Source organism: Ochotona curzoniae, unplaced genomic scaffold (assembly GCF_017591425.1).
Source record: "Ochotona curzoniae isolate NIBS_2020 unplaced genomic scaffold, NIBS_Ocur_1.0 scaffold_3890, whole genome shotgun sequence".
NCBI classification, from domain to species: domain Eukaryota; kingdom Metazoa; phylum Chordata; class Mammalia; order Lagomorpha; family Ochotonidae; genus Ochotona; species Ochotona curzoniae.
In genome coordinates, this window is record NW_024467115.1 from 26,659,874 (window position 1) to 26,682,610 (window position 22,737).

At 39.1% G+C, this 22,737-nt stretch overlaps 1 protein-coding gene across 7 annotated transcripts in view; it reads left to right on the forward strand.

The window, feature by feature from the left end:
- STXBP5 (syntaxin binding protein 5) overlaps positions 1-22,737 on the forward strand; it is a 171,959-nt gene that overhangs the window by 96,891 nt on the left and 52,331 nt on the right. For all 7 annotated transcript variants that reach the window (XM_040965605.1, XM_040965608.1, XM_040965609.1 and 4 more), the window contains exons 10-18: positions 7,136-7,290; positions 8,686-8,758; positions 11,546-11,693; positions 11,903-11,970; positions 14,774-14,814; positions 15,559-15,779; positions 16,283-16,461; positions 18,968-19,093; positions 22,213-22,364. In XM_040965605.1, coding sequence (XP_040821539.1) covers positions 7,136-7,290; positions 8,686-8,758; positions 11,546-11,693; positions 11,903-11,970; positions 14,774-14,814; positions 15,559-15,779; positions 16,283-16,461; positions 18,968-19,093; positions 22,213-22,364 — 1,163 coding nt within the window. The remainder of the gene's footprint in view (positions 1-7,135; positions 7,291-8,685; positions 8,759-11,545; positions 11,694-11,902; positions 11,971-14,773; positions 14,815-15,558; positions 15,780-16,282; positions 16,462-18,967; positions 19,094-22,212; positions 22,365-22,737) is intronic.

A 22,737-nucleotide genomic window follows, 5' to 3' on the forward strand; every position in this document is an offset into this window, starting at 1 on the left:
TTATTTTATTTGAGAGGTAGATTTACAAAGAGAGAGTGAGAGAGAGAGAGAGAGAATCTTCCATCTACTGATTCACTCCTCACTCACTGGGTCTATCATGTAGGTGCTGAGGCCCAAGTGCTTGGGCAATCTTGATATTTTCCTGGGCCATTAGTAGGGAGCTGGATTGAAAGTACAGCAGCTGGGACAAGAACTGGTGCCTATATGGGATGGCAGCACTGTATGGGAGGCTTACCTCACCATGCCACAGCGCTGGCCTCTTCCGAGAACTTTTTAAAGTTCCATCAAAATTTGTAGTTCCTTTGCTTTTCTTCTCCCAAACTTTTTATTAATGAACCATGTAACAAGTGGATATGACCAATTTTTCAGCAAGAAGCAACTTTGTGTTTAAATTTTTTAACTGGCACTCAGTTAAATTCTTTTTTTTTTTACATTTTATTATTATTATTATCATTTTATGATACAGTTCCACAGGCTCCTGGTAGTTCCTTTATCCCAGCCCCAATCCTTCCCCCCACCCCCGCCTAGTTCCTCTATATTATTACTAAAGTTTAGTTCTTCATACATAGTCATATGTCCGTCATTGCAGGCATGGGCAATGGCAGAGAGTCCCAAATCCTATTGTCAAGATATATTAAAGTTTCATTATAAGTCCATCTTTGTCTGGAGGTAGAAATGCATACTGCATTGTATCCGTACATCTGGATGTTAGTCTCCATTTCACAGCTACTGTACATCCCCTCAAATGAAAAGTCGTAATACAAAATCAACAACAGGAAGAAAAATAGAAATTTACAATGCCATGAAGTTAAATAACATGTTACTAGATATGACAGTCTCCATTACACAGCTGCTATACATCCCCTTAAATGAAGAGCCACAAAACAAAATCAACATTAGGAAGAAAAAATAAATTCATAAATTCTGTTTTAATGTACTGAGAGGCACAGAATTCGATACGTTGTTCTAATCTACTGTTTTAGTGCCCAGATGCCTGTATGGCAGCGTGTGGACTAACGCCAGTGAGTGTGGTGGGTGCAGTAACTTCAGCTACCATTGCTACCTCCCAGTGTCTGTGTTAGCTGGAGTTACAAGCTCAAGCTAGGTGTTGAAATCAGTTACTGTGATACGGGGCCTGGGTGTCTTAACCAGCATTTTAACTGCTAGGTAAATTCTCCAGTGCTTTACAGTACACAACATTAGAAGTGTTGATTTTTATTCAGAAATTATTGTATATATCACACGTCACCGGATATGTCCAGTGTGCTTTTTTCCTCAGCTTACTATAGAAATAAAAGCTGGAAACTGTTACAGACAGAAAAATTTATTTGTGAAGGGACCAGGTGAGCAGGAAGAGAGGGGGAAGGGGAAAGCCCCTCTGGAGAGAAAGCCAGGAGGTGGGGTGAGAGAAAACCAGGTGGGCCTCGCAAAGGAAAGGGGAGGGAGAGACCCCGAAGGCTGGAGGAAGGGTCTTGGGATTTTAGCGTTCCCTGATCCCTCCTTGGTGTACAGAAACCTATGGATAAGATGGTCCCCATTGGTGGTCTCTTAATCAGGAAATGGGTGGGCAGTGCGCCCACCTGAAGGTGTGGCCAAGACCTCAACAGGCCTGAATGGTAGCATCACATATCCCGGCTCCATGTACTCTGCATAAATCAAGCCAATCGTTATACTGGTAATGTAGGAGAAGTCGGAGTTTGTTTTTGCAGAACTTAAAATTCAGAGTCAGGCAGCTATTGCTCAGTTTTCAAAATATCTGTGAGGGATTTAGAGCAATGAATCTTGTAAGGTAGGAGGTCTAACTGTGTGTGATCAGATTGTGTGTAAGTCCTTTATTGATCTGCAATGCTTGTGGCCTTCTTCTGATTGATCAGTAGTAAGAAGCCAGCCTGTTTCGTTTATAAACAGTGGGCAGGCTGTTTAGAGTCTGTGACAGATCAAGTATTACTTTGACTTTGAAGAAGCAGGCATTCTTCAAGTGAACAAATGGCATTTTCCATGAACCTTGTGAAGTACCTTTATCATGACCCCTGTGTCATTTCCAGTTCTGGTGATTTGGATCTTCTTCTGAATTCTTAATGTATACATTATTTTAAATATTAATTGGCAGCTAATAATCATATGAAAAATGCTGCTAACGTATGACCCAACTTTCCCACTCCTGTGAAACAGTAGATCCAATTTCAGTTCTTTTAGCACTCTCCTGCTGTCTTCCATAATTGATGCACCTGCCTTAGGTCTCACTTGGAGTAGGGTATCTTTCTCCCCACATCTACACCAGCAGGGATTGTTAATAGATTTCTGAATGTAGGCCAATCTCACTAGAGTTAGGTGGAACAGCAGGGAGCCTCCAAATTCTTAATGTCTGTTGGGACTGGAATTTGTTCCTTTGAGAATTCCTGCTCATTTCATTTGCCTTCTTAGCAGGGTTGTTTGTTTTTTCTGTTGTTGAGTTCCTGATGCTCTTTGTCCCATATCTATTGTGTAGTGTGCAAAGCCATTCTCACATTCTGTCATTGCTTCTTCTCTTATTGATCCTATCCCTTGCTCTACAGAGTTTCTTAGTTCAATGTAGTCCCATTTGCTTATTTTGGCTTTGACTGCTTGTGCTTTTGGTAAATTTTATAAGAAGTGGTTACCAATGTTTGTATCTTGCAGAGTGTTTTGTATGTTTTCCTCTAATAATTTGATGGTTTCTGGGTGTAGATACAGGCCCTTGATCCATTTATAGCTGATTTTTGTATAAGGTAAGAGGTGGAAGTCTTGCTTCCTACTTCTGAAGCAGATACTTCTGATACCCAGTTGTTCCAGCAACATTTATTGAAGAAACTAAACTTTTTTCCCTGGATTAATTTCAGTTCTGTTTTCAAGGATTAGTTGGCTTTACATGTGAGCTCACTTCCGGATTTTTTATTCTATTCCATTGATCTTTTCCTCTGTTTCTATACCAGTACCACACTGCTTATATTATCACTATTCTATAGTATGTCTTGAGGTCTAGAATTGCAATTCCTCCAGCTTGAGTTTTGTTCTTTAGGGTGGCTTTGGCCATTCATGGTCTCTTATGTCTCCAGATGAATTTTTGCATCATCTTTTCTAGCTCTGAAAAGAATATTTTTGGAATTTTGCTTGGGTTCACACTGAATTTGTATATTACTTTCCACATTCCCATCTGGGAGACCCAGAAGCAGCTCCTGGCTTCTGACTTCAGATTGGCTTAGCTTCGGGTGTTGCAGCCATTTGGAGAGTGAAATAATGGATAGAAGATCTTTCTCCGTGTGTCTTCTCTCTGTACATATGCCTTTCCAATTAAAAAAAATCCTTCAAAAAGGGGAGTTTAGCCTTCCAAGAGAATTAAATTCTGTCTTGCGGCTGAATATCTTAGACCATCTTAACCTTAACATTTGACATTGACATTAAGTCATACGTGTTAAAACTAATCATTTTTCTGTGACTCTTACAGCTCTATAACAATGCCTGTAAGTCAGTTATTCAAATGACTAGAGAACTTCTAGTAATTTTCAAACTACACATCGAATTTTCATCTGACCAGTTTTAAGTTCTGATCTTAGAGTTTCCCTTTGTTGTCAAAGGGAAAAATCTTGTCATGAGTAAAATTCAGTCATATTTATATTGAATCTAATGCAAGACACTCTTTGAATTTGTGGACTTAAAAATTTTAAGGCCTTATCAGTTAATCTGTTGTAACATGTAAAATTTCAGTCTGGGGTGTGCATTTGATCAAACAGTTAAGAAATATTTTATGACCTTATGTCCCATATCTGAGTGCTTGAGCTGGAGTCCCAGTTCTGCTTCTGGCCTCTGCTTCCTGAAAACAGCACATGATGTCTTGAGTGCTGGGGTCCTGCCATCCACAAAGAGGACCCAGATTGAGTTCCCAGCTGGCATTGGCCTAGCACATCTTTAACTGTTGGAGGAACAGGAAAGCACCATCAGGTGAAAGCTTTCGCTAGCTTCCTCTCTTTCCGTTCGCCCACCCTTCTAAGATAAATAATAAATAATTGAGTTTTAAAAGATTTTAATGGCAGGTAGGTTAATGTTTTTTAAAATTATCACTGTCTCTCTAGTTAGTTATTGTATGATCTATCCCAGATTTATCTGTATTGTTTCCATTGTCTCACAACTAGAATATTTGCTCCCAGTGTTACCCATACCTAACAAAGAAAACAACCATTCATTTTCTTTTGTTTAAGGATATATTTGGGGCAGATGTTATGATGGAACTGCTTAAGTTGCTGCTTGGGACACAGTCATTCTGTTTTGTAATATTGGCTTGAGCTCTTGCTGCTCTGCCTCTGAGCCAGCATTCCTGCTAGTGTATCCTACAAGGCAGCCAACAAAGGCCCACGTGGTAGGGCTCCTGTCACTCACGGAGGACCTGGATGGATTTCCAGGCTCCTGGTCTCCACCTGACCTAGCCCTGACTGTTGCATGCATTTGTCAAGGAATCAGGATGTGGAAGACTGATATGTCTTCCACTTTCACTCTCACTCTACCTTTCAAGTAGATAAGTAAACTTTTTTTTTTTTTTGAGAGAAATAACATTTGGTGTTGAAACTATGGTGTAGCTGGTTAAGCCTCCATTGGTGGTGCATTTATCCTATTTGGGCACCAATTCAAATCCCACATGCTGTGTTTTTGATCCAGCTCCCTGCTAATGTGCCCGGGAAGGCAGTGGAAGGTAGCCCAGGTGCTTGGTCACCTGTACCCATGTTGGGATCCAGCAGAAGCTTGGAGCTTCTGGCTTTGGTCTGGCCTAGCACTTGGCCAATGCAGCCATTTGCAGGGCTATGACTCCACTTCTGATACAGTTCCCTGTGGTGGTTGGCAATGCACCAGAACGTGGTCCAGGAGCTTGGGTCCCTGCATCTTCGTGGGAGGTCCAGAAGAGACTCCTGCCTCCCCTCGTCACTCTGGCCCAGCCTCAGCTGTTGTTTGGGGAATGAACCAATGAAATGAAGTGAAATCCTGTCACTGTTTTCTCCAACTCTGTCTCTGTTATTCTGCCTTTCAAATAAATAAAAAATTTTGAAATTCTAAAAAATAGATTCAATTATTCTTCAATTTCATAGCTCATTTATTACCTAGAAAATAGTTTAGTTCCATAGAACTTTTAATCCAATTATCAAATACAAACAAAAACTTAGGATTTTCATAATTCTGTATAGCACTAAAACATATAACTTTTTTGATTGATGTCTTCCTATGAGGCATTCATTTCATTTACATTTACTACTCAAATTTTCCTCCTTATGATGAACAAATCCAATCTATATATACTTGCAGAAGTATAGGTATGTAATTACTGTTTATAAATTAAATTATCTAGATGCCTATCAATCTGATTAAAATTTAGTGACGCTTGTTTATTATTGCTCCTGTTTTATTTTCCGCTCATGAAAGAAATTTTCACAGTAGGTGATAATGATGATTTAATGATACTGACAAATAATAGTAATTAACTATTACAAAGGGTGTGCTGTGCGCCAGGGAATGCACAATTTAAAAAACCATGTGACATTTGCAACTTATTACTCTCTCTCTTAATACAAATATGGAAACCAGAAACAGCAACTTGTAGAAGATTCCACAGAACATAATGACAGAGCCGAGATTCAGAGGCACACGACTTAGTTTCAGAACTAGGACTTTTACCATTAGCTACTGGTTACATGCTGCTTGTAGCAGACCGGAAGACTTAAAGTGGAGGTGAAGGGGGTAAACTTCATGAACAATGAGTGAGGAAGGAGATTGTTTTAGTGGCTTTGGAGTCAGCTTTAAACACTTTATGGTGATTTGGCTCCAGCATCTGACCCACTCAGGACTGATTGAACTGCTGTAACTGGCGGGGTGGGTATCCTGGGCTTCCCTCTTGAGGCCATGTGTGTATGTCCTGGAGCTTCGTGCTAGGTTCAAGTGGACAGCTCTCTGCAGGGATGAGAGAGCATTCTGTAGCCAGAGTTAGACAGGTATCTGCGCTCCCCTGCTGGAAACTCCAATCTCTGATGGCTGATTTGTAGGAGGATGTAGGGTAGGGAAACTCTCAAAACTTGGAGCACATGCAAATGAAACACCACGTGTAGCAACAACAAAAACCTAAGGCAACATTTTAAAAAAAGTTTGTTTGCTTTATGATACTGTTCCATAGGCTCCAGGACTCCCTGTCCCCTTTCAAATCCCCTCCACCAACTGGCTTCCTCTATATTATTACAAAAACAGTCCTAAGTCCATCATTATGCTGTTTAAGTGTATCCTGACATTGTAGCTATAGAAAATGGCAGAAAGTCCAGCATCCTGCTGTCAAGATAAATTTAACAGGTTCATTGAGAGTCCATCTTTGATTTGAAAGTAGAGATACATATTGCATTAAATCATAACAGACTGGAAATCAGACACGGGAGTTTAAATAATCTGTATAATATATCCCATAGAATTTCATTTCTATCCAGTGGAAAGGAAATCAGAGATAAAGAAAATGTATTTACAGATTTTGAAAAACCATTTAGATTTAATGATTGGAAGGGAAGAAATTAGATTAACAGAGTTGTAGGGGTATTATAAAATGACAAGAGAGCGGCATATAAATTTGTATAAAGGAGGTGTGGTTTGAAAATGTGTCTCCCAGCGATGCAAATGAAGAGTAAGGCTTACAGGAAATGAGTGGCTCTTCGCAGTTCTCACAAAGGGTGATTTGTAGCTGAAATAATTTTTGATGAGTCTGTGAGTTATGAATTCATTGCATACAATGTATATTTCAAGGTGTTAAGATTCTCTTTGGGAACTTTTATAAAACTAGAAATAAAAATAAGAGCAATAGTTTCAAGGGACTTATCAGTAGAAACCCAGAGAGAATTTTATGACACTTTCATATAGTGTTTCAATGAAAACCATTTAGAGACCAAGAGAATTAAATGTGAATGCTGTTCATTTTTATTGTAGGCTAATTTTAGAAATTCACCTGGGCCTTACCTAATCCAATTAAAATCCTACATGTGACTCTTCAACTAAATGTCTTACAGAATTTAAGGTGGTTCTAGCATTAATTGAAATAGAATACAAAAGAAAATATCTTGATATTGCTAATTGTAATCCTAACTATGTGTTTTCTTTCCAGGGAGCCTTTTATTATTTTATCAGGAGGTCTGTCATATGATACTGTCGGAAGAAGACCTTGCTTAACAGTGATGCATGGGAAAAGCACTGCTGTGCTAGAAATGGACTATCCAATTGTTGATTTTCTAACACTGTGTGAGACGCCATACCCAAATGGTAAGCTCTTCATCTTTAAAGCCAATTTTATGATGATACTTTATATTCCAGGCAGAGACACATTTCTATTTTTCTTCTGCAATCATGCTGATTCTCCTGGGAAAGAGATATTCTTTTATAGTCTCTCAAATTTTATTTCAGAAGTTTAGTTTGCTATTTTGAAGAAAGAAGACTACACATATCAAGAAATTTAGACACTGTAAAATGCTAATGTACTTGGGTTTTCCAGAGAATAAGAACAAAAAAGAGAGACATACATATTTGGAAAGACAAATGCTTGGTTGATTAATTTTAAGAGTTAATAGTTGTGGGGCTTGACGATTGTGCAATCTGTGGAGTTGGCCAGGCCCGCCATCTAGAAACTCACAGACAGTTGATGTTGCAGTATAGAATCTAAAGCAAGATTGGACCGGCAGGGTTTCTACCTTGCAGTTTTGAAGCATAATGTTGCTTCTTCTTCAGAAAAGCTAAGTCATCAGGACCTGGAACTGATAAGAGAAGGTGCATCCATTCAGATACTAATAGATTCTACTCAAAGTCTGCTGATTTGAATGTTAATCAGATTGTGAAAATATCCTCAAGGCAACATCTGCACAGGTGTTTGACCACATGGTTAGGGTTACCTTAGAACAGACAAGTTGACACAAAAGAGTAACCATCACAATCATATAATTCAAGAGGAATTAAATCTACATATTTTTAACTTCATTTCTAGCTCATTCAGGTAAAAAGATACACTTTTTTTCTGTTATTACCAATCATTTTTAAAGCATCCCAGAAAGATAAATATTATTTTAGAGCTATATTATTTTTTCTGTGAGATGAAGTAATGGTTATTGTTGTTATGGAAGCTCAGATTTTCTTTTAAACATTTTCTTAATTTGAAAGAGTGATACACGGAGAGAGATCTTCCATCTGCTGATTTGTTCCCCAAATGACCTCAACAGCTAGGTTTGAACCAGGCTGAAGCCAGGCTCCACGAATTCCAGTCTGGGTTTCAACATGGGTGGCAGGGGTCCAAGTTCTTGGAACTTCTGCTGCCTTCTCAGGTACATGAGCAGGAAGCTAGATCAGAACTGGAACAACTGGAATTAGAACCAGGTCTCTGGGAATGGGATACTACCTTCCCATATGGCAGCTTAACCCACTGTGCCATAATGCTGGTACCTAAATATTCAGATTAAATTTTGGTTTGTTATCCATGTCCAGCCTTGGAATTTGCAATACTGTACGAGTTACCCTGAGCTTCTTGTGCTTGTTGCTCATCTTTATAAAAGTATAAAAATTTCAAAATGAGATATTAGATTTATCTTATCTAAAACTGACTACCCTTATTTGTTTTCCTGTCCTCTTGCATATTGAAAACTTTTGTTCATGCACTGTTTCTTTTTCCAGATTTTCAGGAACCATATGCGGTGGTTGTTCTTTTAGAAAAGGATTTAGTACTAATAGACCTTGCACAAAATGGGTAAGAAATGAAATTTGGTAAGTCATTCTGTTGGTATGCCATATTCTGTATCTCCTTGGCCTCCTTCGAGCTCCAGTCCATGTGTGAAGAACTTGCCAGATTTCTCAGTTGTTTTGCATTTTTGTAGACTTATCTGTGACAAAAATGCATTGAATTTCTGAAATTTAATGATTTAATTTGGTACTTGAGTACTTTGGGATCGCGCAAAAGCAGCACACTCCAAATTAGCCTCATCATAAGTTACCACTAAATTCTCTTTGTCTGTTTCATTCACTCTCTGTTGCAGTGTGCCATACATGCCACAATCAGATTAACTTTACATGTAATGCCAATCCTGTTTCCTTAACATTTATTATTATTATTTAGTAACTCCTTCTGAGCCTACTGCTTTGAAAAGAAAGAATTGAGTAGAAATGGTTACAAGCTGGGTTCCTCAATGCCTCCACAGATGGCATATTCTGAGACAACTAGAGTTCATTGAATTCACAGCATGGTTTCGTGTCTTCTCTAATATAATCCCCAGCAGCCGGAACACTCTGGTTGCTTCACTGCATCAAAACCCCATAACCTTTCCAAGTCAGTCCTTTTTTCAGGCTTTCCCTGTTTTCTTCACCAGGAAGATCCTATCTGATATATGCATCCTCACCATTAATTTTATTTTATTTGCTGTGTTCCTCTGAAAACTTTTTATGATATTTTTCTTGTTATGCTTCTATTTTTAATGATAATATTTTTACTTGTAAATTCTTTGATTAGAAACACATTGTTATTTATTCATATCTCCTGAGAAGTAGTCATTAAGCGTACTTCAGTATACACATCAATATTTTAGTTTCTCAGTTGCAGGTGGGTTTTGTTTCCCAGGGGACATTACACAGTGTCTGCAGTCACTTTTACTGGAGTAGAGGTTGCTATTGGCATCTACTCAGAAGGTCAAACAACTAGCTGCACAACATTCACAGTGCGCGGGCTAGCCCCCCACTGGTGCCTCGTGTAGACAGTGTTGCAATCAGAAAACTGTACTACGTGAACAGGATTATGTGCTTGCTTTTAGGCAGCCTTAAATTTACTTTAACTTAGTATCTGCTCCCCACGACAATCAGGTGTTTCAATGAAGTAAGACTTTTCACATGTAATCTGTACTGAGATCTGGAAGTCAAAGGAGTACTGTGCTAATAACTTGTGGCTAGACATTTTATTTAGCAAAAGCATCCATTGCATGTATATAAAGTGTAGTAGAATTTTAGTTGATTACTTATGTGCTGTAAAGAAAGACACTTTTGATCTTCTGTTTGGGAAAGGATAGTAATAGTTGGGCTCATTTTATAATCTATAAAGTACTTGAAATTTTCTAATTTTGGTTTTTTTTTTTTGGTGTTTTTACAAATTAGCTACCTTGTGTGTTCAGGTTTTTTTTTTTTAATAATTTTTGTGGGAGGTTTTTAGCTGTTTTTATCTATTATCTATGTATATATATGTATATACACATTTATTAAAGATTTATTTATTTAAAAGACTATAATACAGCAAGGAAAAAAGATGCACAAAGAAAGATACTTCACCAATGGTTCACTTCCTGACTGACCACAAAGGCTAGGTATGGGCCAGCCCACAGCCAGGAGCCAGGGGCGTTATCCAGGTGTCCCACATGGTGTCATGGGCCCAAGCACTTGGGACTTCTTCCACTTCTTAATCAAGACATTAATAGGAAGCTAGAGAGGATATGAAACAGCTGGGATCTAACCAGTACCCATATGGCATGCTGGCATCACAGGTTTTGGCTTAACATACGCCACCCCCATATTTTGTGTTTTTAAGCCACTTGCTGGTGATTCAAAATATTTTTAAAAACTATATTACATTCTGGGCCCGGTGTAGTAGCTAGTGGCTGAAGTCCTCGCCTTGTGTGCACTGGGAAACCCATATGGGCACCGGTTCATGTCCCGGCTACACAACTTCCCATCCAGCTTCCTGCTTATAGCCTGGTAGGGCAGTTGAAGTCAGCCTAAAGCCTTGGCACCTTGCACCCACATGGGAGACCTGGAAGAAGCTCCTAGGATTTGGCTTTGGTTCAGCTCCGCTCTGGTCATTTTTCCCACTTGGAGAGTGAACCAGAGGATGGGAAATCTGTCTCTGTGTCTCTCCTTGTCTCTCTGAATATGACTTCCCAATAAAAGTAAACAAGTCTTTTTAAAAAATTATCACATTCTAGGAGTATCATTTGTGTTTTCCTATAAGATTTTACTTTAATTTCATGATTTTTGAGAGAATTTGTCTTTTTCAGTAAAATAATTTCCTATCTAGATAGCATTTATGGTAGAATTTTATTTTAAATGATTACTAAAACAGGAAAATGTTCTTGACTAAACACTGGACTGGTGATAGAAAGTGTAGAAAATGCGTTGCCTCTGCTGCTACGAGGATCTGCTGTTGAGAACCTTACTGCTTGTAGTGGGCAGTTTCTGCTGCTACTCGTTGCCAGGTGGCATGTACTTGGCACCTTCACCACTGCAAGTGTTCTTCAATAAAATGCCTCTGTCAAAAGTTTGGTGAAAGACTTAAATGAGGCACACTTTATTAAGCACATTTAGTTTTATGTGTGGCAAATGTTATGTAATTGGAAATATTGCTTTTCCATTCATTCTTTTAATAGAGCATCTTAAAATAGACCAAAAATCTTTACAGTTTAACATAAAAATCAGTTTAATAAAAATGTTTTTGAAAATTTTCCTTTTGTGCTGATTATTGTTTATAATTCACTAAATTAATATTTCTCTCCTGTTAAAGCTATCCTATATTTGAAAACCCTTACCCTTTGAATATACATGAATCCCCGGTAACGTGTTGTGAATATTTTGCTGATTGTCCTGTGGACCTTATTCCTGCACTTTATTCTGTTGGAGCTCGACAGAAACGTCAAGGTTACAGCAAAAAGGTATTAAATATGAGTTTCAATAGTCAGTGTTACATTTGTTGTGCTTATCACCTTGGGATGCTTGATAACATTGATACTCAATAGAAAATTTTTTTTAAACTATTTTGGAAATAAAATATGTTTAGTATTTTTATAAGTAATGTATTCACATTATCATGACATTTGATATGCTTGCAAATTATTTTACATAGTAATTTTTTTTTTAATAGGAATGGCCCATCAATGGAGGTAATTGGGGCTTGGGTGCTCAAAGTTACCCAGAAATAATTATTACAGGGTAAGTAACAGCTTTCACCAAGTAAATCAATAGTAGATAAATATGTTAATTAAGACTGCATGACTTTTAACTTACTGGCAACTTACAGACTTTTATTTATTTATTTATTTATTTATTATTTTTTTATACTCTTTATATAGTTAATTAGGGCAGAAAGGTTCAAGGGCTACAGGAAAGTGGGTAAGACTAGTATTTTTTCCATATTGTTTCCTTCATGTTTAAAGGGGGTATTAAGGGAGAAGGCCCACCCAGTTTCCCACCCTCCCCAGGTCCCGCATGTAGGGCATGCTCTGAGGTTCTTGCTCAAGTGGTTTTGATATTGCCACAGTTATGAATTGCTGCCAATTTTGCCACTCCAAGCACTATGAGGTCTTTGAAAAATCCACTGATTGACATAGTCCATCATATAGCTGAGATGGTTGGTTGACCTGTTCTGTCTTCTCTCTTTTCTTGGTTAAGAGTTCTGAGTCCAGCATTTAGATTAGGAAGATCTTCAAAGAAACTTCTTTTATGTGCTAGCAAGTACAGGGCCTGGCACAGTCCATCGCCCTGATCAGCTGGTGGTTGTAATTGCTGGGTTGGTTCTGTTTTCACTCCCGACTTCCACTGGAACCAATGGGTTTTGCAGTTCAGCCTGGTTCTGCCCAGCACATACTCGGTCCTCACATAAACCAGTGCGAGCCTAGTTGGAGCGACCCGCAATAACCCCCACCAGGCCCGCCCCCTACCCTGGATTGCCAGTATGTGTAGCAGTAATCCAGTCTGTCCCACACCCCATTCCACCCCAGCCGCTGTCTTAGTTTTATGTCCTCCCGTGGAAGCGGTAACCCAAGAGGGATGAGCCCACTATTTCCCTCCCAGGCCTTTCCCACTCCCAGATTCCAGCTGATGCTGTGGCTAAGCCCAAACAACCCTCACCCACTCTAATTTTGTTTGCACCAGTAGGAATAATCTGCCCAGCCCGGCTTTTCCCTGATCCAGGCCACTTGACGTGCACAGGTGTGGTAGTCCTGCCTAGTCTGGTCTGCCCCCATCCCAGCCTACGCTCTCCTGCAGGAGTAGTTGTTCAGCAAAGGAACCCTCCCTTATTCCCCTGCCGGCTCTGCCCCCTCCTTTCCTTGTTCTCGTGCTGGTTGGGCGCTGCGGTCCCTTCCGGTATAGGCAACCTCACCTTGGCATTCTGTATTGTGCACTAGTCTTTGTTGCGACTGAACCTGGCTTGACCCACACTGGTGCTTGGATTTGCCAGTGGATGACTTGGACAGATTCAGCCTGGTCTTTCCCCAACCCCTGCCAATTGTATGCCAGTGGGTAACTTTCCATGGCCTCTTCTGGGCTGTTTCCTATCATGTTTCTTGCACTTACCTGCCAGGTCTGTGTCCTGCCAGAGGAGTTGCCCAGGCTCCTCCATCAGAACCTCTCCCAATGCCAGGTTTCATGCTTACCAGTGGGTCCATAAGCCAGCCCTACTCAGTCCACCTCCTGTCATAGCAGGAACTGTGGCTTTTCCTAACTGGCCTTCAACCCAATCTGGTTCTTGCTGTTGGATGTTTCAGCCCAGCCATGGTTTGTCCATACCCACATATGTCTCACACACAGCTCAGTAGGGGTTTGAGACCTTGCCTAGTCCATCGCACATCTGCCCTGGTCCTCCAGGACACCAGGGGGTGTTGGGGTCTGGCCCGGTTCGGTGCATCCAATCCCAGTCCACACTTGTGCCAAAGGAGACTACAACCGTTTCCAGATCAGAATGCAGTCCCCATTCCAGGCCACACGCCCCTTGGCAGGAACCTCAACCCAGCTAGTGTTGGCCCCTTAGCTCCCCAACCGGGCCTGTTCCCAGCCATAGTTCACTCGCATGCCAGTGTTTGCTCTGACTCAGCTTGGCACAGCCCCTCACGTGTCCCGACCTCTGCCTTAGACACTGTGGCTTAGCGTCCCTGGCTCATGTGGACCAGTAGATATAAGAGCCTAGCTTGGCATGACCTGTGCTCCCTCCTGGTTTCTAGTTTGGCTTGTGGGCTAAGGTTTGCTCATTCGTGCCTGATCTACTCTGTTCCATTACCAATTGACACATTAGCCAGCTGTTGGAGCTACTTTTGCAGGACAAGCCCCAAGCCATCGCTTCTGCATGGACTGGTATTTGGTGGTCGGCATTGTTCAGTGATTACAAGTTTTACAAAGGAAGAGTTACTGCCAGTTGGAATCTTTACGAATGTTTCAGGTCCTAGAAGCACAATGGGTTCTACCTGGAGCTAACTAAGCAGTGACTCAAAGAACCAAAACCCCAGAGCTCCCCGGCCGGGCAGCCAGCAGGTGGAGCCTGGCAAGAAATGGCGCCCTGGCCGCCCTGGCATGAGACGCCCCGCCCCATCCTGAGACCCACCAGCAGGTGGGAAGCTGCAGGAAGTTTAAATTCCCAGGCCCAAGGTTGCGCCCCTCCCAAATCCCATTCACCGCCCAATGAAGGTGGCGGGTGGGTCCCGGACCTGCCCAGTCATGGAGACCTCCTCCCTCGGTGTATTCACCCCAAAGGAAGCAGCCTGTGGAGCCCAGGCAGGCCCAGGAACAGCTCACCACGTGCACATGGTGGCTGTCGTCTGGGATCCAGGCATGAGACGCCCCATCCTGAGACCCACCCAGACTTTCTTTATTTTGTAATAAGATAGAAATAAGTTATTGTTAAGAATTTGTCGATTTATCCAGATTTCACCTTTTGCCCTATTTTTGTCGCTATCTTTTAAGAAAAAATACTATAATTTTTTTCTTTTCATCACATTCTTAATTCATTTGCTTTTTACAGACATGCTGATGGATCAGTTAAGTTCTGGGATGCTTCTGCAAGTAAGTGTTTTCAACATTCACATTTGCACGTTGTGTGACACCACCATTGCCTTGGTAGTCCTGTTTTTAAGTAGACATATAAGGGATATTTCAAAGTATTTTAAAAAGGCTATTCATTTTATAAGTATATGAGTTTAGGAGTTTTAAGAGCAAAGTATTTTTAAAGATAATAGTAAGTCAATAATTCTCAGGAAATATTTAAATGCTTTCTTGAAAAATTTTTGTAAGATTTTTCTCCAACCTACAGAGAAATCAGAATTTTCAGATTAAAACTTTAGAATTATTTAATGTTTATTTCACAAAAGTTTGTATTGTCTTTGAAATATGTCTGGTGGCTACACAGTAGAGACTGACTGACTGTAATAATTGAAATTTGGAAAAACTTGAGTGGCAGGTAACCCAGGATATGTTATTCTATCATGTAGAAGTGTTTAATAATATTACTAACTTTTCTAGAGAAAATATATAAAAAGTCTTTTGAGAAAGCAATATTTTTTATATTATTTTCATTGTATAACATTTTTTGTTATTTTTTCAGGTTATCCAAATCTGTCTTTTTGTTTTAGTGCATTCAGTGAATGCGATGAAAATGTTATCTAAATACAGATAAAACTATTACAATGTAGAAAGCCTGGATAAATGGCTCAGAAAAATATAAGCTGTTTCTCTCTATATTTATTAAACATTACCTTATATGTGTTGTTTTTGTACTAACCTTTCAAACATACTGTCTTTATTTTCTAGTAACTTTACAAGTATTATATAAGCTGAAGACATCTAAAGTATTTGAAAAGTCAAGAAGTAAAGATGATAGGCCAAACACAGACATTGTAGATGAAGACCCATATGCCATTCAGATCATTTCCTGGTGTCCAGAAAGTAGAATGCTGTGCATAGCTGGAGTTTCGGCTCATGTCATCATATATAGATTTAGCAAGCAAGAAGTGATTACAGAAGTCATTCCGGTAATAATCTCCTCATTATCTTCGTTTTCAAATATCTGACTGAGATTTATGAATTACAACTATTAGACAACTATTATTATTTAGACAACTATTTGCAATTAGTTGTGTATAGAACTTTTGAAAATCACAGTATTTACATCACCATCTCTTATTTTCTAAAAATACCCAGCATTTTTTGCGTATCTTTTCATTGACGAATAAGTTCTTAATTTTATTGTATGTTTCCTTTAAAAAAAGCTCATCAAACTAATGCAAGTCTTCTTGATTTGATATTTATGAAGTATGTTGTTGCTAAATCCATGATGCATTTGTGAATGTATCTTCTCCTACACAAACATTTTTTTGAAAAAGCATTTTCTCCTCATTAAATCCTTCTTGCAGAAATTTTGATAAATTTTTGTCTATAGAATATTCTTTCCATTGCAATTTGTGTATGTTTGTCAACTGTAATAAAATGAATGGTACTGAGCACCAGGAGGTAAGCTGGCCTTCTTTTACAACAGATGCTTGAAATCCGATTGTTATATGAGATAAATGATGTGGACTCTCCTGACGTTGAGCAGCCTCCTCCTTTGTCAACACCTGTGGGAAGTTCCAATTCTCAGCCCGTTCCACCTCAGTCTCATCCCTCTACCAGTAGCAGTTCATCCGATGGGCTCCGTGATAATGTACCATGTTTAAAGTAAGTCATAAAATTATGATCACGGATTTGTATATCTTCAACTGTAAACAAGTAAAGCTGCAGTAGCATTATTTTGTGGTGAAATAAAGTAGCATAATTGATTTTTTCGTGCCATGAAGAGGAATATGTTGGCATTCCATGATTTTTTTTCCTTTAAATACCAATATTTTATCTCAATAATAAAGTAACAATAGGGATTTTCTCTGTGTTTCAATCTTTCTGAATGTATCAGTGTTTAATATACATTTATACATAGATCAAATTTATGCTCAGACTTCCCAGTCGTAAATTCTGGATTTTTTTTTTCAGTCTTTAGAGCTTTAGTTATTCCATAATCTTTTTTTTTTGTTGTTGTTACTCTTCTCTCACAATGGAATATCTTTGCTTTAGCCAATAGAATTCCAATTTTAAATATATATTTTATACAGGAATAATGGGATAAATGTCATTTTTCTATCATTTTTATAATTGAGTGGTTAAATTTGTTCAAGGGTATGTATTATCTTTTAAAATACAAATAAGGCAAAAAAATAGAGAGTTTAAAAATATAGAAAAACTAAAGACTATGTAATTATGGTTAACAAAGTTTACTGAGAAGTCATTTGGGCTGGTGAAGCAAAAGTGCTTTCAGAAGAGATTAAAGAGATTCAGAGATGGCTGTGGGTGAGAGCCAGACAGTAGTGTGTTCCAAGTATAGAAGATGGTTAAGTAAGAGAATGTATGTTGATTAAAACGAACCAAGTTTTGCATGGCTTTGTTTTTTATTAGAATCTTGTTTTTGTTAGAATCTTTCTTATTAACAGCTAGTTTTTCAACTGTTGTGGTATCTTCTTTTTAAGCCTAAATGCACTCATCCCAAAGATATATCATGCTCATTCTGAAAGTGCAGGCTTTTGAAAGATGCTTTATCTGTTTATAAAATTCAAGGTTGTGTATTCTAAGCAGGCAATTCTCAGCCGGGCATGACTTTGGCCTCTTTTGCTAGGGAATGCTATGTAATAGTTGAGATGTCTGGTTGCCACAGTGGGAGAAGGTGATGGTATTGACATTTAGCAGAGGGAACCCAGGGATTATGATAAACACCACACAGTGCACACACCAGGAACCACCCAGCTCCAGATGGCATTGATGTCCAAGGTTTCAAGTTCCTCTCCCATGCTCTGCATTGTGCACATAAGCACACAGAATTGTTAGCTAATGTTCCATTACATGTTTGACTGTAATTAGGCTTTGAAATACAGACTAATATGTTGATTCCATTTTCTCAACTTTTTCCAATACTATAATAATGTATAAAGCATTTATTTGTTTTTTGTTTTTCTAATATCTAAAATACAGTTTGCCACCAGAAATTTGATGGTGTCTGAGTGCAAATTTAAGTCTTTTATCAATTTAGAGCTGATATTTGCATAAGGTGAAAGATGGGATTTTGTTCTTACTTCTGCAAGCCAATATCCAATTAGCCCAATAGCATTTGTTGAAGAGACTGGCCTTTATTATTTTCAGTTCTCTTCTCAAAGATTAGGTTTACTGTCCATGCGTGAATTCTGCTCAGAGATTCTGTACCACTGATCTCTATTTTTCTTCGATGCCAGTCTGTTTTGATTACTACTGCCCTGTCGTTATGTCTTAAAATCTAGTATTGTGATTCCTCCACCCATGTTTTTATCTTTTTACAATACCTTTGGCTATCTCTTCTGTTTCCAGATAATTTTGGCATTATGTTTTCTAGCTCTGAGAAGAGTGTCACTGGGATTTAGACCGGGATTACATTGAATCTGTGTACACTCTCAGTAACATGGCCATTTTGATGGATTCTACTGATCCAGGAACATCTTACATTTCTCCATCTTTTAATGTCTTCTGTTCCTTTCTGTTATAGATTTTGTAACATAAAATGCAGAATTTCTCCTGTTTTACAGTTTTAAAATTCAAATAGCCTTCTCATTTCTTGATCAGTTCTAAGTTTTTACAAATTGGAGACATTTTTAATGAGGCTTAAGGTGCTTTTTTTTTATTGCTTAATCATGGCTAAAATAAGACTTCTATGAACTGGTCACTTATATCTTAAATGTGCCAATATAGCCACTTCTTAAATTATACCTGAAATTTTAAGTAATGTTTCTAACTTGCCTAATTTTCTCACTTGATTTTTTTTCTTGCTGATTCCTGGGCTACTCCTTCTCATGGTTCTCTGTCCTTTCTGCTATTCCTCCTCCCACTTCTTCCCCTCCCCCCTTCACATCTAGCATTCTCTCCCATGGTGAGAACTTATACAGCATTTCTTGTTTTTTCTTATTGTTGTTGTTATCTAGATATAAATTTAGTCTCTCGAACTAGATAAATAATTTTAGAGAATAAGATTCTTACTTTTACAGTTACAATTTCTAGCATTTTAGTAGTGTTCCATGTATCATGTTATTTTTCTAACTGTATAATTATGCATGTATACTAATAAGATACTTAAAATTGAATTAAATGATTATACTTTTCTTTTTTATTTCAGAGTTAAAAACTCACCACTGAAGCAGTCTCCAGGTTACCAGATGGAGCTGGTTATTCAGTTGGTGTGGGTGGGTGGAGAACCACCACAACAAATAACCAGCTTGGCCGTCAATTCTTCCTATGGACTGTAAGTATAAGTCAGCGTATTGTGAGTTTCTTCTTAATATCCCAGAAATCATTTTATTTTTAAAAATACAGAAGAATGAGTTTTGCTATAACTTCCATTTCAGGCCAGTTTTAATGTTTGCTTGGAATATAATTTTATCTTGAATAATTTACTCCTTTGGGTAAACTGCTTCCTGATATAGAGTAAATATCACAAGAATGAATGAATTAATTAAGAAAAAGGGTTCTTTTGTTTCTTACTTTTTTTAAAGAGAGACCTCCTGGTTCACTCCCCAACTACCTGCAGCAGCTTGGACTGGGCAGGGCAGAGCAAAGTGCTCAGAACTGGAAAACAGGAAGTCAGACAGGAGCTCAAGTACTTGAGCCATCACCTGGTACCTTCCAGAGCGTGCACCCTCAGGAGGCTCAGCCAAGAGCCAAGTGGGTCCTGTAACCCTGGCGTTCTGATAGGGGCTCTGGGTATTCCCAGCAACATCTTAACCACTACTAATCCAAATGTCTGCCCATTGAGATAGTGTTAAAGAAATACTTTTTGTTTTATAACTCAGTGTAATGGGAAACAAACAATGAAAAACTGATCATCATAAACTGATTCTGAACCATAGCTGTGTATTTGTTCTTTCCACTTCCAAAAGTAACTTGTTGAATTGTAAATCCATAGTAGTATCATCTATACAAATGGATTTTATTGTTATTTATTATTCATGCCACATAAAACTAATTATATATGCATAGCCACTTCAAAAAGTATATAAAAATGGTATTAAAAGATGTTTGTTTTGATGCATAGTTTTGAAGGTCATACTGAGTTCATAATATATATAGTTTCCATGAGCTTTTTATGAGAAACCATGCATGGATTTCAGAATTCTTGCACTGTTTTTCTTTTTACAAGGATTCATGTATTTATTTGCAAAACATAGTGACAGAAAGAGAGCGCTCTTTCATCTGCTGACTTACTCAAATGCCTGTAAGAGCCAAGGTTAGGCCAGACCAAAGCAATGAGCCAGGAACTGTATCCAGTCTCCTGCCTGTATAACAGGAACCTAAATACTTGGGATGTCCTTTACTGCCCCTTAGGTGCTGTAGTAGGAAATCGGATCAGAAATAGAGTAGTGGGACTTGAAACAGGCATTCCAGTGTAGAGTGTGGGCATCATAAAGAGGAATCCATCCCATTGTGTAATACCCAACCCTAAATACAAGTTTGGTTAAGTTTTCGTAGGTTCAGAGGGAAATCCCACAAACTGTTCAAGGTTCCCTCATACTTTTTATTACAATGTGATAAACTTACAAAATATTTGTTTTGTTCTTAAAATCAGCTGTGCTATGTAAGTACTTCTTGTTAAGTGTTTAGTGCCAGAGCATTTTATGTTTGGTGGATCGCTGCCTCCTTTTTGAATAGTAAGGGTTAGGGACTGTTCCCCCGCGCCTCCCCGGTAGCTACTGCAGCCTACTCCGTCTAATGGAGTTGTTCGCTCAGTTCAGGCTACTATTGTCTGAGATAGTCTTTTCTCATATCCTTTGTTTACTGTTTCACAAAGTAAGGAGAAGCCCTTTCCTGTTAAATATCTAACTATTCAGAACCATAAAGGAAGCAAATAGGGAAGAAGCAGAAGGCACACAGAAAGTTTCTTAGGAAGCTGCAAATAAGTTAATTACAGAGTTTTATTTTCTTTGGCCCTTTCTGTGCATTTTTTTTTTATTTTAAAGATTGATTTATTTTATTGGAAAGGCAGATTTACAGAGTTCACTCCCCAAGTGGTCACAACACTCTAAGCTGAGCTGATCTGAAGCCAGGGGCAAGGAGCTTCTTCTGGGTCTCCCACCTGGGTGCAGGGTCCTAAGGCTTTGGGCCATCCTCTGCTGCTTGCCCAGACCACAAGCAGGGAGCTGGAAGGGAAGTGGAACAGCCAAAACATGAACCAGCACCCAAATATGGAATCCAGGTGCATCAAGGCAGGGATTTAGCCACTGGGCCATTGAACTGGGCTCTCCATATTTAAAATTTTTTTTTAAAGATTTTATTTTTATTGGAAAGGCGGATATACAGAGAGGAGAGACAGACAGGAAGATCTTCCATCCGATGATTCACTCCCCAAGTGAGCGCAATGGCCGATACTATGCCAATCTGAAGCCAGGAGCCTTTTCCGGGTCTCCCACACGGGTGCAGGGTCCCAAAGCTTTGGGCCGTCCTCGACTGCTTCCCGGACCACAGGCAGGGAGCTGGAAGGGAAGCGGGGCTGCCGGGATAGAACCGGCGCCCATATGGGATCCTGGAGCGTGCAAGGCAAGGCCCTTAACCACTGCGCCACCACACCAGGCCCATATTTTTAAATTTTGAATTCTTGCTGAGAAAATAACATCAAAGTCTGTATTTAGGCTTTAGCTGAAAAAAATCTATGAGGCTCTTGTTTACATCCTTGCGTGGCAGTATTCAGCCTGAACTGAATTATGATTTTTTCTCTCCATTGATGTCTGATGTAGTCTTCAAACCCCCACAGTGATCTCACATGATCTCGTTCACTTGGGTGTGCTGCTATCTTCCGTCTTCAGAGATCTTAAAAGTGTAAAAATTCCTCTATTATGGTTCATTGAGTCGTGGTTTCTGATTCATAATTGAGAACGGGCTATAAATGCTTTCAAGGGAGACTTTCACAGTTCATGCTTTTTCTTTATTGCAGTGTGGGGATTATGAAAGCTTTCCCCAGTAGATAAATCACTCCTTTCCTAGCGGAAGGGGCTGTCTTCCCTGGAGGGAGCAAGATGCCATTGAGACAGCGCGCACACACACATACCCACACACACACGTTACGCACATTATCTTGCTTAGTGTAGGATACTTAACAGTTCTGATCAAGTTTCAACACCTTTGCTAAATGTTTTTCATAAGTGATGCTGATAATTGGTTAAGTAATATTGACTGGGTCTTTTTTGTTGTTGTTGTTACAGCAGATCTAAAATAAACAGGTTTGCAAGAAGGCATTACAGTCTGTATTGTCATGCCTGTCATTCATTTCAAAGGCTACCTTTCATTTCAAAGAATTTTCTGAAAATCCCCTCATGTTTCTTGTAGGCTATGATACATTTTCTTCTGATAACTTGTGCTTTTTTCCGACAGAGTGGTTTTTGGTAATTGTAATGGCATCGCTCTGGTGGACTACCTCCAGAAGGCAGTGCTGCTTAATCTGGGCACCATTGAGTTATATGGGTCTAACGATCCTTATCGGCGAGAACCCCGATCCCCTCGCAAATCTCGACAACCATCCGGAGGTAAGGGGCGAAGGGGAAGAGACCCTGAGCCGTGGGGTGTGTGTCAAGGCTGACTTCTGTCTGTACATATGTAGTTTGCCCGACTTAATCTATATATAATCTGAAAAAAACAGGACAAGGGGTATGAGTCTTGTTTGTGTTGTTACTGCTCTTTCCTTTTTGTTTTAATGTACTCAGAGTTTATTGCACGTTAAGAAAGAACTACAGTGCCAGATTTCTTCAAGAACATTAGTATCATTATAGAAAAAAATTCCTCTGTAGATTTTCCTCCTTGCTGTGTGTTATTTATCAGAGCAATGAATTATTTGTTTCCATCACTTAACTTACAGAAATAAGTTATTGCTGTATTAAAATAAAGAGATGTGGACATGTG